The sequence below is a fragment of the Pinus tabuliformis genome, chromosome 2_1 (genome assembly GCF_031772625.1).
Source record: "Pinus tabuliformis cultivar Carrire ecotype Pingquan chromosome 2_1, CPIR1, whole genome shotgun sequence".
Taxonomy (NCBI): Eukaryota; Viridiplantae; Streptophyta; class Pinopsida; order Pinales; family Pinaceae; genus Pinus; species Pinus tabuliformis.
The window spans coordinates 762,768,612-762,787,288 of NC_142299.1; the positions used below are offsets into that span (position 1 = coordinate 762,768,612).

At 35.6% G+C, this 18,677-nt stretch overlaps 1 protein-coding gene across 2 annotated transcripts in view; it reads right to left on the bottom strand.

Annotated features, from left to right (window-relative positions):
- Positions 1–6,580: 6,580 nt before the first annotated feature.
- Positions 6,581–18,677, bottom strand: part of ELP2 (elongator protein 2) — a 357,421-nt gene continuing 345,324 nt past the window's right edge. For both annotated transcript variants that reach the window (XM_089403264.1, XM_089403263.1), the window contains exons 10-11: positions 7,537–7,714; positions 6,581–7,419 (exon numbers count right to left, since the gene is read on the bottom strand). In XM_089403264.1, the coding sequence (XP_089259390.1) occupies positions 6,881–7,419; positions 7,537–7,714 (717 nt within the window). In that variant the 3' untranslated portion in view covers positions 6,581–6,880. The remainder of the gene's footprint in view (positions 7,420–7,536; positions 7,715–18,677) is intronic.

Here is an 18,677-nt window from a genome sequence, read left to right on the forward strand (position 1 = left end):
TCGCGCCTTATGTTTAAGCCTTGGGCTCTGTCAATTGCGTTTTGTGATAGGTCAGACCCGAAATATATATGTGTCATGGTTAATAATCCCATCGGGTCCACTCATTGCATTGCACTTTATGTTTAAGCCTTGGGCTCCGCCGATTGCGCTTTACGATTGGGGAGGCGGACTCGAAATATATATGTGATGCGGTTAATAATTCCGGTGGGTCCACCATATGGGATTTTCCTTTGAAAACCCGGACCGCAACATTTTATCGAATACACGGGAAAACATGGGAAAACCCGCGGCCGGACCATAAGGTCAGACTTCAAATATTATGCACCCGGGCGTATAATTATCGTCAGGTCCGCTCATCGCCCCTTCGCATATTGCATGGGCTTTACTTTCGTCGACTGCCGATTGCAATTAGCAATAGGCCGGACCTGAAAAATATATATGCTGCATTTAATAGTCCCGGCAGGTCCGGTATATCACAGTGTGCCTTATGTATAAGCCCCGGGCTCCACCGATTGCGATTTGTGATTGGGGAGAGTGGACCCGAAAGTATATATATTGTGGTTAATGATCTCGGTGGGTCCGCCATATCGCAGAATGTTTGAAGCTTGGGCTTTGGGTCTTAGCAAAGTGCGATTGTGATTTGCGAGTGGAGGCTTGATCGCATCGCATTTATTCATGAGAGATAGGCCTTGCCCTTGATCAATGCGACCTGTGATATACGATAAAGGTATGCAAGGAGGATGTGTAAAGACCGAGGACGTGCGGAGATGTTAAGTCATGCATGCTTTGCAAAGCATTTCTGTTGTAAAAGAGTTATAATGGGAATAAAGATGTGATGGAAGGTTTTGAGGGGTAAAGAGTGGGGGTGATTATATGTGTGGGCATAGGGCACCATGAAGGTTTATGAGGATTGAAAGAGTCCCGATGAAGGATATGAATGAAGGGCTAGACTGGGTTGTGAATGAATCATGCAGCAGAGATTTATTCAAGGGGGGTCTTGACCATTAAGAATTGAAGATTTGACTCGGCACAGAGTTAAAATCCCTGAGATAAAAACAGATCATTCGGAGAAGTGAAAGATCCAACTTCTAGGGGACCCATTCAAATTTGCTACCAGAGCATGTTTTAATAGGGTGGTGGTTGTGGCCACAACATGTTGATGGCTTACCAAACACCCATTCTTTGGGTTTTCAATGTCAAGAAGCTTACCAAGGCTCAATAACATGACCCTTCCATGCCACATTTTTTATATGCATGCTTAATTGCCTTTCCTTACAAGTATCTACTTAACAAAACTTGTTTGTGGGCTTTTCACGAGGTGTCCTTGATATGAAATCATTTCTCTTGAAGAGGCCCATTGAATTTAATCATTTTTGGCATCTCCATATTTTGGGAAATTGAAACTTCCTTCGTAACTTCGCTTTTGGAACTCCAAATGGATTTCATTTCCTTTGGTAAAAACATGTGGGGGAGGCTCCTTTTGAACCAATTTTCTTAAGATTTCTACTAATGATTCAATATTTTTCCATAAAAATTAAGGATATTTTGTGATAAATTGATTAAATGAATAATTCTTTATAGATCGGTTCCAATAATTGTTGTTGCTCCATTAAATTTCAATAACACCAACCAATCTTTGCCCCCCTTACCAAAGCAAATTTGGTGTAATTCCACCACTATATATATATATCATAATCTAGTAATATATAATCCTCATCTAGGATGGTTGTTGTCACTGCCCTTTCATAAAGGAACCCACCACCACCCCCTCCATACGTGATATTTTTCCATTCCCCTAATCAATAGGGAATCAAAATCTCAAATTGTCACATGACAACACTAAACATCTCAAATATTACCTTCTTAGCAAGTAATGATATTCATCACAATGTGGGTTGGTCAACATGCCTACCAAATTACCCTCAAATGATGTTCATCTAATAACATTACCCATGATTGAGTTAGACTATGAATTTTCTAGCTGACCCTTTTCACACAACCAAATTCTTTGTTGACCCCATTGCAAATACATATGATTCTTTTATTTCTATAGTTAGTGATTTCTTTTATCATTTCCAATTACTAAGGCAACATAATATTGGCATGCATCTTCTTATTACTTGTCACCAATTTATGTCTACATATAAAATTGATCATATCCATGAATAATGACTAGGGAGAGGATTGTGTAAAATCCCATTATATCCATGCCTGTTGTTGGATTCGTTCTTGAAATACCTCTTTATTATTTTCGAGACATAGCTATATTGCATTCCCAAGTTGAGGAAGATGTGATTATTAAAGGTTGAGAATCAAGCTTTGTCTACTCCAAATTTGGATGTTTGAGATCCTCTCATACCCTCTTTAATTGTTCAATCCTCCATGAAGGGGGCATTCCATCCAACTGATGGGATTATAAGATCAACCTAGCAATCTAGTAATCTACAATAAAGCTTACACTACTTATCGATTTTGCAAAATGTCTTTATCTAGAGGTCCTAGTTATTATTTAGAGACAAATATTGTTCATGGAGTCCACCACTCCTATACTTTGAATGCCCCACATGCCACTAGTGCTCCACAAGCATCTACTTCTTGGAAGGGGCATTTAGTTAACCCTATCACTTTTCACCAATCAAACATTAGCTCTCCTCCTTCCCAAGCTTTGTGCCCACAACCCACTTAAGGGTAAAACAATAATCAACAACTAAGGAAATAGATGAAGAAACAAAAGAATGAAAATGAATGGCAAAGGGACAATAATCCTAACGATGATAAATGTAATGTTGGAGGAAATGAGATTGCCAATGAAAACCAAATATGATGTAAAAAGGCATAATTTGACAAGCATCATTGTGCTATTTGTGGGAATGATCATTATACCCTCCATTATTTTGATCTTCAAGAAATCCAATAAGGACCAACCCTCAAGCGACTCAAGTACTACAAAGCCACTTGCCCAATAGAAACTTGATTTCTAATCAAATGTGAGGCTCCTCAAGCCTCAACCTATTATGCTAGCCCATTATAAGGTGACCTATCATACCAAAACAACAGCCTTATGACTTTTGACATAGTGAATTTCCAAACATACAATGGTACCTTTACCATATAATTAATGACTTCCAAATAAACCATTATTCATAGGATCTAACAAAAACTTGAGTTTGAACTACAATAACTTTTGAAGGTCATATAGAGTACAAACTGCAAATAGACAATAAAAATGAATTATCAAATGTATTTTTCTAGAGTAAATGTTCTTCATACAAGATAATAAATGAGCATTAAGATTTGCAACAAATTTAGATAGCTTTAGTTATGAAAAAAATGCTTTTGCAGATCTCTTAACGAAGAAAGTGTGATATGGAGTTGGTATTTAATTTAACTTAATATCTTGTCAACGAGTGACTAAATTCAATCAAGGGAACTTGGTAAAGAAGGCATACTCCGAAAGGAGTAAACTAAGTACATCAAACTTAGTTCAAGGAGCTAGAGAAAGTGATAAACAAATATACAAAGATACATCATTCAAATTGGTTAGGCAGCTCTGAAGAAAAAGAAATATGAGAAGAGGGGTCTCTCATAAGTTTTGATATCAGAAGACATAAAGCAGTACACTATAGTGATCATATACTCTATACAGAATCTATGCTCTAGACTATGGAAGAGATTTGATGCCAAGTTCTCGTTTGAAAGTTAACAATATATATGTAGCTCTTTCCACTTGCATGACAATGGGATAATAAGAAAAATAGATTCTAGACAACACGAGATCTTTGGGCATGTGATGATTTGTTCCAAAAGTTATCTATGATCTCAAAGTATAAGATCCTCTAAATAAGGAATAATATCTGCCACAAATCTCATATTAATATGAAAACATGAAAAAATGAGGTGTTCTTATTAGAGTTGTCCATTACATAGTAGTCTCACATACACTATTGATCATGAGGTATGTCATAGTCAATTTTTGTTCTTAGCTAAGGAGAATAAAGACTCAATTCCAAGATGAAAATGAAGGCTATGAGAGAGTTGGCCCCTAAGCATTCATTCACCTTAAGACTCATTGATATAAACATTCCAATAACATTCCCAATTTCTCAAGGGCCTTTCTAAAATAGTGTAAAGCAAAGCTTGGAAGTCTAACAAAAAATGGAACAATAAAATGCATTTGGTGGCAAAAAAAAAGCCCAACACTCCCCTAGAGTAGCCTATTTTCAACGACCTTCCTCCAATGTTTGCAATCTCAAAACCTCATTAATATAAGATATTTAAAATAGTAAACATTTCAAAAAATCATGATGTCAAACCTTGCAAATATGTAATTGAAGGGTTAACCTTGAAGGTTAGGAGTTATAAACAATCCAGATGATATTAAAAATTGGAATCCCATTTAGACATCGTAGAAATAAGTTTTATTAACTATGTTGTCTCTCATTTTCACTATCTTGAGAGAAACTGAATTTTTCAGTTTTTAAATAATGTCATTTTCCTTTCATATGCTGTTAGTAAGGATTTCAATTTAAGCACCCTACAACCTCAGTGAATGTTCAATATTTTCTCTAAAAGTGGCCAACCTTATAATCTTAGCCTTTAACCTACAAATAAACAGTGAGTTTGTCCCTTGAAACTTTAATGTGTTTCAACATTTGTCAAGTTAAAACGGTACTACAAAGTGGAAACCATGCTTAATTTTTTAGATACAAATGTTATTTGCAAGAAATTTACAAGAAAATGTTCACTGAAAATATGTTTTTTGTTCCTCACGAAAAGGTGTTGTCTACATAGGCGTGAGAGCTAAATATCTTGAATTTTTATTTTTATTTTACATAAAAAGACATTGATGAATTTCACACAAGAATAATCAATCCCTTAAAACACTCATTAATAAGTCTATGCAAGAAGATTGAATTCATCTTTGTTACCATTCTAATACTATTATTTTGAAAAAAAAATTATATAGCCCAAATTCGCTGGGAATTTCCCAAAAATTGATATATATACAAAAAATCAGAAGCCATATGAATAGATTTATTCTTGGCAGATATTATCAGTGACAATAATTGAAAATGTTTATACAATTTCTACAATAGAGAATCGTGTGCCACTAAAAAGCTTCTAATAGAATTTATTTAGTCTCACTTTACGTATATAAGCCACTAAATCCTAGATCAAAAGTGAGAACTTGGATTTACCTCCATCTAGTTGCGAAAAAAATGTCAAATCTCATAGATCAGTGATAATGATAAATTAATATTTTCTGAATTAATGATGCCCTAGTACTACATAGACTTGTGAAATCATCAGATAATCAACCACAAGTAATCATTTTGAATATTTATATTTATATTGAAGAATTATCAATAAACAAAACTTGATAATAATTAGAAGATGAGTTTCATGGTAAATAAACCTAACACCAAAAGGAAATTTGTTCAATTAATATTCTAATGATTCCCAGCTTCCGTGATCAAATGGATCTACCTAATGAGCATGTCTATAAAAGTGATTCAAGTTCGCAACCTCTAAATTGCCATAAAAAATTGAATTAAAAATCTATTTATTTATAAGTCAATTTATACAACATAGCTACAATTTTCAAACAAACAATATAAATTGCTAATTACAATAAACATTTGGGAATTCATGAATAGTTCAATGAACTGGTAAACATGCTATCTTTAACAAATGAGTACAGTTTAAACACTCATTTGCTAGATATTTCAGTTATATTTTGACATAAACTACACTCGCAGTGCTTAGAAAAATTTTAATGAAATAAATATAAAGAGATGGGATTTGCTGGTTCATAAGCATTTGAAACATTAAGATCGATTAGAGACCATATTTGTATTTGAGACTAGCAAATCCATTTGCTGAAAATTAAAAAACCAAAAAAGAGAGTGCTGTTCCAAATTAAAAATTGACAGAATTTAGTGTGATAGTTTACTCCCCCTCGATTGTGTTTATGACTCCTTTCTGTGCGGGTAAATAATTAATGTAGCATCTTCGTTTTGAGTCTTGACAACCAAAAAATTATAATCTAAATAACGATGGCAGTGTTATTTGTTTCTTTGCCACTATGGAAAGTTGTATTATTTCAAGGATCTCTCACTTTAACCTTCTGAAGCTATGTATCAACTTTTTTCACTTCAGTACTTGTGCCCAGCAACGAGTAATAAATTAACTGATTGGATATTGACACAGAGAGGGAAGCATTTTTCGCTTGAGCCAATATCATTATCTGTGTTTTTTTCTGTATTTGAATCGTAACATTTAAAGTTAGACTAGCCCATTCTCATTTGCTTTTGATTGATTCATTTATATGCATTGGTCAGAGCTTGGAATAGAACGATCAGAAACTAGTATACAGGAGCCAGCCAGCACATTATGCGTTTTAGTTTTATATGCAACTCACGAGCTATAATATAATATTCGCAGCTGCAAATGACAAATAGAGTTTAATGGAATGGAACAAATGAATTACCAACACGTAGAGATAGATGAATCACAAATCTCCATTGTCCAACCTCAACCAACCCGTACAACCCGTACAGATAGATAGATCACATCTCCATTGTCCAGCCTCAATTAACCCAACTGTATTATTATTATTTGAGGCAATATTTACAAATTTTACACTCAGGTCAGGTCTTGAATGCATGTATTTAAAAGACAGAAATATCCTAATAAAGACAATGGGAACCTATCATAATAAAGTGATAACCAATATCACATTTCATGAGACAAGTTTGAAGAATCTAAGTGAGTAAAACAAACATTGAGAACTGAAGTCTGCAAACTCCCAAAACAGGAGCGAGAAATTCTTCTCTCATGAAGACTAATTTTTCCACGAGGCGAAAGAACATAAAAAAGTTCAATATAAGACCACATTGAATATCCTCACCGTGTGATCGGCCCCACAAGAAGCTAGCTGCAAAACTGCAGAGGAAGAGGAATTATTGATACTAATAGTTTTGTCATTTTTAGAGGTTTCTTTCCAGATCAAACGGTGAACGGTAGCCACGTGGCACAAATAAACATCCAACTGTACCATTCTGGAAGCTTTGACAGACACAAAATGCCCGCCATCATCAACCATGTTTCTCAAACCAGGTTCAATCTTCCAGATCTCAATAAGCCCATTTTCCATGCCAACTGCAAGTATATCCTCCTTGAAATCGTTCTGTGGAGACCATGATAGGGCAGTTACACTGCTGCTAAATTGAGGCAGAAGTGAAGATTGATTTACACAAGTTCCACTCTCTCCACTTTCTGTAATTTTCCATATTTTCACGGTCCTATCTCTGGAACCTGTTGCAAACATGTGACTGCGTGTGCTCCAGGAACATGCCCAGATTATTCTTTTGTGCGCTTCTTGTTTTGCAATGAGTTTGTGTTTAACTTCATCATTACCTATCGAAAACGATTGCATCAGGTTATCTGCTATCTATTCATGTTCTTACAAAACAATGATTTTGATGTGAAAGCAAAAAATATCAAACACTTAAAAATGCGCAAATGTTTGTATACCATTTTTCTCTAGTTGAAATACAGAGAAATGTCTATCCCTTGAGACTGACAACAGGAAACGATCATCGCATGAAAACTTCACTTCCGTTACAGTCAGGGCATGGGAATGAAGACGACCAACAACTCTCCAAGAGCCCACCTGCCATAGCCATATCTCTGCTACATTTGCTGATTGTGCCTGTACATTTGAAAATGAAAATAATATTAGATTGAGGCAAAATAAAAAGACAAAATCAATCATGCATAAATCCTAGTTGGAGCTTAAATTTGTTTGCATCCTTATTAATGTTTAGAGGTTACAACTTGCCAGAAATTACCACGCAACTCCACAATAAGAGCTATGTCACATGGTTCAGGTTCGAATTCAGGTTCCGTAACGATTAAGTTCGATTCAAATTCGAATTTTCCAATGACGTTCGTATTAGGTTTGGCATTAAGTTCGACTATACATTATTTTCAAAGTATATATACCACAGGCCTTTTGTCAGAGGCCTTTAGGAGGTAGCAGATCAAGGAGAATGACAGCCACAGGTCACGGGTTTTTTTCGGTTTTTGACTCTGCATCACATTATGTCCACAGATAAGATTGCTCAGATTTTGATATTTTGAGGCTGAGGGCCAAACAGACACTGTTTATTTTTCTCATGTATATACTTTATAAGGATACTACAGATCACACGGTTGTTTTATGCATAAGCCAAACCTGGTTTTTTGATACCACAGCATGTAATTTTCATTATACTTTTAAATGGAAATTACGAATTTTCCTTCTGGAAAAAAAAATATATATGACATAAATTAATAAAAAATAAAAATCAATCAATAAACATATATGAGTAGGAATTCTGATTAGTAAATATACTTAAATAACTTAATCATAATAACATATAATAATCAATGACATAAGTTAAATATAAATTTACACCATAGTAGTTTGTAAATGCAAAAATAAATGGCATAATTTTCAACCATGTCTATAATGTCAAATACTTGTAATCTCTGAAAAAATCACAAAATTCAAACATAATCAGAATTTAAACCTAAGTTGCATGATACGGAGAAACGAGTACGAGTTTCCGAAACGGGAACGGGTACGAAACGTGCCCCCCTCAAATTTTGGAAACAGAGAAACACAATATATATATATATATATTAGGACATTTTGATTTAAGAAATATGTGCAATCATAAAGCATACATGATACATTCTAATTTATTACATTATGATTAAATTGTCAATTGTCAATGCATAAACTACAAGTCTCTAAATTTACATCACATTTACTCATGAATGATCACATAATGAAAATAGCAATATCCAAAATCAGCAACGAGAAATTTCTAATTTCTTGTCTCGTGCTTGATTGGAAGTCTCCTCTTACATAGTCGAACGACCTTAGTGCTCTTGATTAAATACAAATTCCATACCCTAGTACCCTAGGTGCTCTTGATTATTGGGAGTCTCCCTTGCATAGAGGGCTTGGTTCTCTTGATTAAATACAAGTTCCATACCGTAGTACATGACAAAAACCAATGGAAACATTGCAATCCCCCCAATCCTAAAATCCTGAAAAACAGATAAGTCTGCTGGATTTTGAGTGAGATCTAAAACTCTACTTTCTCCATATGTGATGTTAAAAATTTAAATATTACCATGAACTGCATATCAACACTAGGGCCATGGGCTTGAACATTAGGTTTCCCCACTAAAAAAAATCTTTTATTTTTATAACTTGAGAGAGGCATCTAGAAGCATCCAGAAGATATTTTAGTCACCTAATAAAAAATTAGAAGCAAAAATATAAAAAAATAAAAATAAAAGAAAATTGTAAGTGTTAACTGGAAACTCCATCATATAGCCTGGAAACTCGTTTCCAGCCGTACTGGCCATGTTTCTCCAGCGTGAAACGGTCCAGTACGGCAGGAAACGAGTTTCCAGGCCATATGGTACGAGTTTCCTTGCTTCCGACCGGAAACAGATCTGTGGGCAACGTTTCCTGTGACTTAGATTTAAACATAAAAATTACAATACAACTATATTGCAAAGTCATGGAGAACATCTTCAAATTTCAAAATTTTAAAAAGGAAGTCGATAACATCAAGTAGTTATAATCCATAAGTGTGAACCTCAATTTTTGTTATCAAATTTGGCTTTAGTTCGACTTGAGGTTTGAATTAGATCAAGTTCAACCTTCGGGTTTGGATTTCAGGTTCGGCAAACCTAAACAAATCTGATTTTTTTGGGGGGTTCTCTGAATTTCGAACCTCAAGGTTAAATTCGGTGAACCCTATGACATTGGATAAGAGCACCAATCAAGCATATAGACAAGCTCATTGAGAATAACCATACAATAACAGAATCAATTATTTCAAGATATAATAGAGATAAGCATGGAATGTATTAGCTTTCACTGGTTCAAAAGGAAAATAAAAGCAAAGTTCTGCAATCTAGGCTACCCAAATCTATAGTTCAAAAATTCGGCTTTTTCAAATGTGCTATTTGATATTCTTGCTTATACGGAACACTGACATTTTTTCATTTATGTAACTTGTGTTGTAGATTATGCTTTTATGTTTCCCTCACAGATTTATGAAGGCAAGAGTGAATGACAATGTTGAACAAAGTTTTTAGGATGTAAAGACATAGGAATGTGGAAACGCATCCAAGAAGTGTGCAGAGATGCCTTAAATTTTAGGGAACCTCACAAGGGATGCAGGTGTTCCAAACAGAGGACACCACACCTGAAATACTAAAAATTTAAAATTTAACTAATGAAAAAACAAACATAAATATACGTAATATTAATCAATAATCATTGACTCAATCATAACACAATGATACTTTGACACATAAAGTTTGATTGGATCTAATGGTGAAGAAAATGTGTTTCCTCATAAGAGTTCACAGGTTCAAACCCAGAGGGGTAGAGTATGTACACCTTTGTAGCTAAGTCACACAACACAGCCCTTAGGGGTTCTGTGTCCCCTATTCTGCGTGTCATACACGACACGACCCATAAAACATGTCTGATATGTTTTTCATCGTGTCCTAAAATCAAGGCACGTGTTTGGACTACGTCGAACATGTTCCATAATGTTATCTGATTTTAGGACACGTGTCCCACTAAAATCCCAAAGTAAAAAAGCACCACATCTTGATTTCTTTTACATTTTTCTGTCAATTTCATGTCTAGTCATGAGAGGAATATTGTTGAGCATGTTACTAATATAGTAGAAAGTGTTCAATTCGAACCCCGCATGGGATGAGCTAGACATTGACCAGCGAAATTGTACATTAAAGGATGAATTTCTTCCACAGAATGTAAAAGGAGCAACATGACAAGAAAACATTGTTAAGCAATAGGTTCTATACAAAATAAAGAGTTAAGAGGGTTCAAACTTACTTTGAAACCTCCATTCACACTATTCTGACAATTGTCGTTCCAGAACTGGCAACTCGAAACTTTGATGCTTTTGGTTCAGATTTAGATGTATTCTTCATGCAAAATGACTAATCCCTCATATAAGATAACTCATGAACTTATTTATTGAATATCGGTTTAATTGGTTGAATTTTAAGCTAACCCTTGGGCTCTAGCCACTCAAGTTAATGTGCTCTGAAGATTAATTCGTAGCTTCTCTTTTTTTCTAAATGCCACAATTCTTATTGATAAGTGTTGTTTTGCGTATTATTTCTTTGATTCTGGTGTTCCGGAGTGTTATCCACAAATTGGTTCAAGAACTTGTTATATTACCTTATACTAACATATCTGATTAATTTTGTGGTACACCATTACCCTGAATTTCCTTCATAATAGATCTGCAACATATGAAGTGGTTTGCTTAACACAAATATTCATTAATAATTGTAATATGTCTAAACACTAAAAACGTGGTTATAACACTAAATGCTAATCTGCGCAATTATGATTATTTGATTCATATTTATAGATGTTCTAATTTCTAAAAATTATGGATTAGACACTATATTTTAGTATTATATATATAATGTTTCTCCCGTGTCTTGTTTCTGGGGTTGTCGTGTTTCATGTCAAATACTCGTATTTATGTGTCTTTCGTGTCCCATGTTCTTTTGTCATGTGACTTAGCTTTGAAGACTTTAGCAATCAAATCATTGTACAAAAGCAGATCCCTTATCCCACAAACAAGGTGATCTCATACACCAATTTGGTGTTTGGGTTGGCCATGACCTTAAAATTAGATTATTTATTTATAACAAACAATATACATAATAAATGATATTCAAATAATAATTTGATGCATAACAGAATGATATATTGATACATAACATAGATGCATAACTATATAGAAGGAAATGCCTCCCCAAGCAATGTACTAATATCGGAAACGCTCTGAAATGGTGAAACAACACCAAAATGGTGTCAACCATGCCATACAGCATTCCACGATTTGGAAATGATGTATGGTACAATCAACACCATTTTGGCCAAATTCCATGGGGTTTCAACAAATTAACTTGCTAACTTCAGCTACTCAAGAAGCCAAAAAGGGTGTGGATCCATTCTATGGCCCAAAAGCACTTCATTTAACATTTTTCATCAACTTTATTTCACTCTAAAGCCAATTTCTCTTAAAAAAATAGAATTAGAATTCTCTAGAAAAAAGTAAAATTAGAATTCTCTAGAAACCCTAATAGCACCTTTCTTTCTATAAAAAAAACACTTCATTCACTCATTTCTCACACATTCTCCTGCAAAAGGAGCCTCCTACAACAGCAGTGATGCAGGGTTACCCCTGCTTACACCCACAGTATGCATGTACAATGCATAATCATATTTGTCCCAGGAATTTTAACTCACTATCGAGTCAAAATCTTCAACCATCAATGGTTTAGGCCCCCTTTATTGAACTCTACGGAATCATTCATTACAATAGCCCAGTCTTTATTAAACCACCTTTCTATCAGACTTAATCACCCCTTATAAACCTTCGTTAATATTTTATTAAGTCCTTAAAGCCACATATATACATCAAACCTCACACTTTCCTTTGGTTAGTTCGGACTTAACCCATAAAACCTTCATATCATGCTTTATTCTATTATAAACCCTTTAAAAGGGAAATATACATAAAACATACATTTTCCGCACTTTTAAAGCCATTGCATAGTTCCAAGGTTACCTTTATCCCTATCGCAATCGCATCTCCGCGGGTCACATTACACATGAACCTTCCGCTTCTGATATGCGATTACACTGTCAAATTTCAAATACTACAAACTACGCCATATAATTCTATCGGGTCCGCCATCTCAATGCCTTTGTCACAACCCTTCTCCTCTGTCAATCTTATCCTCGATCCGACGACTGTAATCCTTCCCGATCAACAGACTTGCCCGATGCTTTACAACCGTTGATCAAGATCCACTTGATCTGACGCTCTACAGCGATTTCGAGTGAACAAGTTACACGAGGGTTAATGCCTTTTTGGATCCGATGGGCATTATAAACTCCCAACTTATAAAAGTTCGGGTCCGCCCCTTACAGTTAACGCTCGATCAACTTACGGCCCGATATCCGTTGGATGACGATGTCTTTAGATCCTACAGTCCAAATCGATACATGTCTTCCCTCTCCGCCAGTACTTAGATTGAATCTTCGTCGATGTTCTTCTTCCTGATCCGACGGACCACACTTGATATCGCTTGATCACAATCGAGGATTACTTAAGGCCCTCGTTCATTGCTCCTCTTGCTTTCCTCTGATGCGATATATCGAAGCGATCGCACTTCACAACACTTCAAGGCTAGTTCATTTCTCTTGTGATCTAATCCTGTCCGTTGATCCTAAAGATCCAACGGATCCTGTGCGTCGATACTTTATTCTTTCGCCCATTAAGATCTTATGTCTCTTCTCTTCCTCTGTGTATTCGCGTCAACTCTGCCTGCACACATATTTATACTGAATTCCAATTCAATCATCACTCATCATTTAACACTCGAACACACATTCGAACTCAGAATTGAGTTGATTATATTAATAACTATAAACAATGATTACAGAATGAGATCTCTGTCTCTCTAGCCTAATGTTCTAATATCAGTGGCCTCTATTTACACTCTACCCGTAGGCTTAAAACCACACTCTAGCTATCTATCTAGCCTGTCTAATTTCTTACTTTCTCCCCCATGTCTTTGCCTTTTAGGCTTACATTTATACAAAGGGATTCTAAAACCAATTCTAGTTTAGATCCATAAATTCCTTAACAAAATTCCCAAATCTCTTCCTTATTCCTAAAACTCCTCTCTAATCCATAAATTCATCAACTGACTCCTAATTTGAGTTTTACAATTAATTCTCAAATCCCTCTATCTCTCATCTATCATAAATCTCTCATGTTCTCCTACATTCGAGAACATTTACAATTATGCCTCACAAGATTCAATTAATTCCCATTCTAGCTGCTCTCATTAAAATCACTCAAAACATTAATAATTTCATTTAATTCACTCTTAAGAAACCAACTTCCTTGAAAACACAATACCCCTATGTCTACTAAAATGCAATGGTTTTTCTTGGGCTGAATGCTCCTGCATCAAGCAGCAAGCATTCTGGGGCAACTTTTTTTCATTTCCAACAAGAAGAAGGGTGTGGTCAGCAATTTCTTTGCCGAGTGATTTATTTTCTATTTCTGCAACATTCATGACTTCTCAAAGTGGTATTTCTAATGCCCATAGATCTACTCAAGCAACCAAGTAGCAAGAATACTATTCACTTTCGAAGCATGTTACCAAAGCAAGGAAATGGGTGTTGGGGTTAAATGTGAATGGAGTTGCAACTTATGCAAAATTGGTAGGATCTTCAAGGGCTCTTACACAAGATAAAAGGCTCACATTTTGCATGAAGAAGTAAAGGGTGTTGAAGTTTGTGCACATACATGAAACCCAAAGGTGAGCTCTACATTCAAGAGAGAGCAAGATGATGCCCAAAGGTTGAAGAATCAAAGAATACAAATCGGTATGGACAGCACTAGCAATGAGGCAAGAAAAGAGGAGGTTGCTAGCAATAGAAGAGGAGATATCCAAGCCATCAAATCCAACTAAAGAGTAGATTGTTGAAAATGTTTGACAATCAAGGGAGATAAGAAGCTTAATCAAAAGTGGCAAGGGCCATCTCTACTTGTGGCATCCCTTTTAATGTGGTTCAGTTCCCATATTGGCAAGATTTAGTGAAAACAATTAACAAAGCCCCTCAAGGTTTCAAAGGAACTAACTATGACAATCTTTTAACATTTTTTCTCAAGAAAGAGAGGAAACTTCTTGATGATGCTTTAACACCAATTCACAGTTCATGGGGTAGCACAAGTGTTTCCATTATCTCAGATGGTTGGACTGATACAAGGCATAGGCCATTGATTAATGTCATTGCATTATAATCAAAAGGAGTCATGCTCATAAAAGCAAAAGATTTCTCAAGTGAGGTAAAGGATAGTAAGTTCATTGCTGAAATTTTAATTGTTGCAATTGAACAAGTAGGACTAAAAAAAGTGGTGCAAGATATCACAAATAATGCACTTGTTTGCAAAGTTGCAGTCTCAATTGTTGAGAGTGTATACAATTATATATTTTGGACTCCTTGCATTTTCCATAACATAAATCTGATTTTTGAAGAGATTGAGGCTAAAACAATATGGATTAAGGAGGTCATAGGACAAGCTAGGAAGATTATAAAATTCATCACCAACTACCACCAATCTCAAGCAATATTGAGAGTAATCCAAATTGGAGTTGCTCAAAGTTGTTGAGACAAAGTATGCCCCAAACTTCATCATATTGTGTCACCTTGTTGAAGTCAAAGCTACATTAATGAGTATGTTGGTGGGTGCAACTTGGGTTGTGCGGAGACAGGTAGATTCAAATAAGGGAAGTTCAGTGAGGAGGGTGTTGATTGATGAAGATTGGTGGAGCAAGATTGATGTCTTGCTCAAGTTCACATTACCTGCATTTGATCTTCTTCGAGATGCAAACAAAGAGAAACCTTTTTTGGTAGATGTTTACGATGGCATGGATACCATGGTTGAGAAAAACGTGGAAATTATTACACAAGAGGCTCCCACTCTTCCTTTTATTGATTTTGATTTTGCAAAGCGAGGTCCATCATTGTTACAAGGTGGAATGGCTTTAACACTCCATTGCACACTTTGGCACATGCTCTAAATCCAAAATTTTATGATGAAGATTTCATTGCTCAAAACAATAGGAAGACGAAGGCTCCACATAAGGACAAAGAGGTGGCCAATGGAGTGAAGAAAGCATTTCAGAGGTTGTCTCTAGCTTCGTTACAAACTGATGTAAAGGAGGAATTTGTTTGTTTTGTTGTATATTAGAAGACTTTGTAAACACATCAGCTTTGGATAAGAGGAGGACCATGAACCCTATTAAGTGGTGGACTTGTCAAGGGGAAAATGGTGTTTATTTGCAAAGCCTTGCGACTCGTATTCTATCATGAGTGTCAAGCGCCTCATCAACAGTATGTAATTGTAGCACCTATAGCTTCATTCATTCTGTGAAGCGCAACAAGTTGGGATTGTAGAAGATTGCAGATCTTGTATATGTGCATTCAAACCTATGCCTTGTGTCTCATAGGGGTGAAGAATATATAAGTGAACCTCATAAAGATTGGGATGTGAAAGCAAAATGTCCAAACTTAGAACTCTCTCTTGCTAACCCATAGGCTCTTTGAACCTAAGTCTTGTAGTCATTCCTTAATCCATTGCAAACCGTAGTTTGTCAAATCAATATCTAGTGATTTTTTGTTGTAGGATTCTTCGAGGCCATTTAGCTTAAGATCCTCAGATTACTACGCCCTATCAGGGAAGCCTCCCTTCTATTGGATTGTGTCCTTCACTAAAGGGATGGAGTAGTTACTGAGGTGACAAAGGTAACACTCCCATGTGTTGCACATTATCTAGGTCACTTAGTGAGGCTTTGCACTAGATGCTAGATTTTGATGGAAAATTTTTGGTATTGTTGTTGGGGAGGAGTTGAGTCCTCCTCGAGATCCGAAGTTTATGCTTCAACCTTTTTCCTTGATAACTATATCTCAAATCCTTCTTTAGTGTGCTTATATAGCAACTCCATTAGAGGAAAAAGGCCCTTGTTTCTCATTGATCTTCAAAGATTTTGTCCTTGTACGATGGAAGAAGCATCATTTAAAAGGCATTTAAGATTCATCCTGACAAATCCATTATCATATATTGTGAAAATTGAATGGGATAGAAAATGGCTCCTTAGAATTTGCATATGTTATTACCTTGCTTTGGATGTCTAGGATGTTCTAAGATACTCAAATCATGATAGTCCAAGTTGCTACATTAATTGTCCAAAATTTGAAGGGGATTCTTCTTTGGCCATGACTCATGCTAAGATATTTCTAAATGTAATTTTAGAAATTTGGTACGCAAAGATGCATTTATGAGATTATTCATTATTTTTCTAGGTACACAACATTTTGTTTGGATTAAATGTTCCCACAGTTTGAAGAGCATATCTTCCAATGCATAACTTAATGAAGAATTTTTAAGCATTTTATTCTGAGATTCTAAAAGTACTAAGAAACCATACAAAACTTGACCAAACCTCTTTGAAAAGAGGCTCTACTGGATCTTCTCCAAGAAAATGAAGCAAAAGAAGAGAAATATTTTTCTTTTGAAGATGGTGATGGCATCCTTGAAGAAGAAGAGGTTGATGAGGAAAGTTTCCAAGAGCAAGAAGAAGAAGCTTTGATCAATCCATTCAAAGGTGAAAACATTGATGGTCATAGTTGTTGGAAAACACAAGATGAAAAGATAATCGTGACATGGATTTCTCATTAGCAAGAAACTCATAAATACATTTGTTTATGACCCTTGGTTTCATCTTCCAAGAGGTCTATTGGATACTAAATGGCTATTCAAGTTCACTTGTGGCTTTTTTCCTTCCTCTTGAGTGAATAATACAAATTTACCATAGTCCCTAAGGATTAGGTTTCCAACATTCCCACATCTAATCTAAAGGGGTGTATGTAAGTCCAACAAGAGAGCCTAAATCTGGAAGTGGATAACAACCAATAGTTGGATGTGCTCTCTAAATCTGATGGAACAAACCAAATGGGTAGCAGAAGTTGAAGTCTTCTCTTGAATGGCAGTTTAAGGGTGACCACCAACACTAGAACTCGGCTCGAAGCAGTTCCCGAAACAATTCTGAATCTAGCTAGAAGTTGATGTCTTCTACAAAATGGAAATGTTCTCAGATAGTGGTTTAAAGATGACCATAAACTATTGTCTGGAAGAAGTTGTAAGTCTTCTAGTGATTGTGGTTTGAGGACCACAAACCAAATGGTGGTTTTGGGGTGACCACAAACCAAATTGTGCGCATGGAACATGACTTTCACTATAGTTTTGACGCTGGCTCTAGGATCTGGCTACTAGCTCTAGTCCTAGCTATGGTTGTCGCCCAAGCTCACTTGTTTTTGCTTGATTGATAGGACTTTAAAATTTGAAGCTTGATTGTCAATCACTGATAAGCCCCCCTATCAAATACAAGGTGAGAAGTCAAAAATCTCTCTACTGCAAGATGTGTCAATACTCGAGAATGGATTTTGTAGTCTAACCAATATATCTTCTTGGTTATTGACAACAACTACCAAGAAGCAATCCATCCAAGGTGAATCTTTACTCTTGTAGGAGCCTGGTGTTTGGAACATCTATTTGAATGATGATTATGTTTTCCACAATGCTCACAAGGATGAAGATCAAAACATTGATCCTTCATGTGGCCAATTCGATGACAATGTTGCATTTACAAATCTAATGTGGAAGTTCTTGCTTATTTAAAATGATAAATTTGATGTGAACTAGATTCTAAACAATTTTGGGTTACTATTTCATTGCATATCATAAAATCTTAGCTAACAATCCAAGACATCTTTCGTAAAGATTGAAATATCACTCTTGGATTGATCTCCTCTAACTTCAAATCTGGAATTCTGCAATAAATCGTTAATTCAACGGATTTGAAGGTTAAGGATAGCCTTGGACTGGCCCTTCAATCAAGCACATAATTGATTGGCACTTGAAGGGCATTACATATTATCAATTTGTATTAAACAATCTCATCTCTTG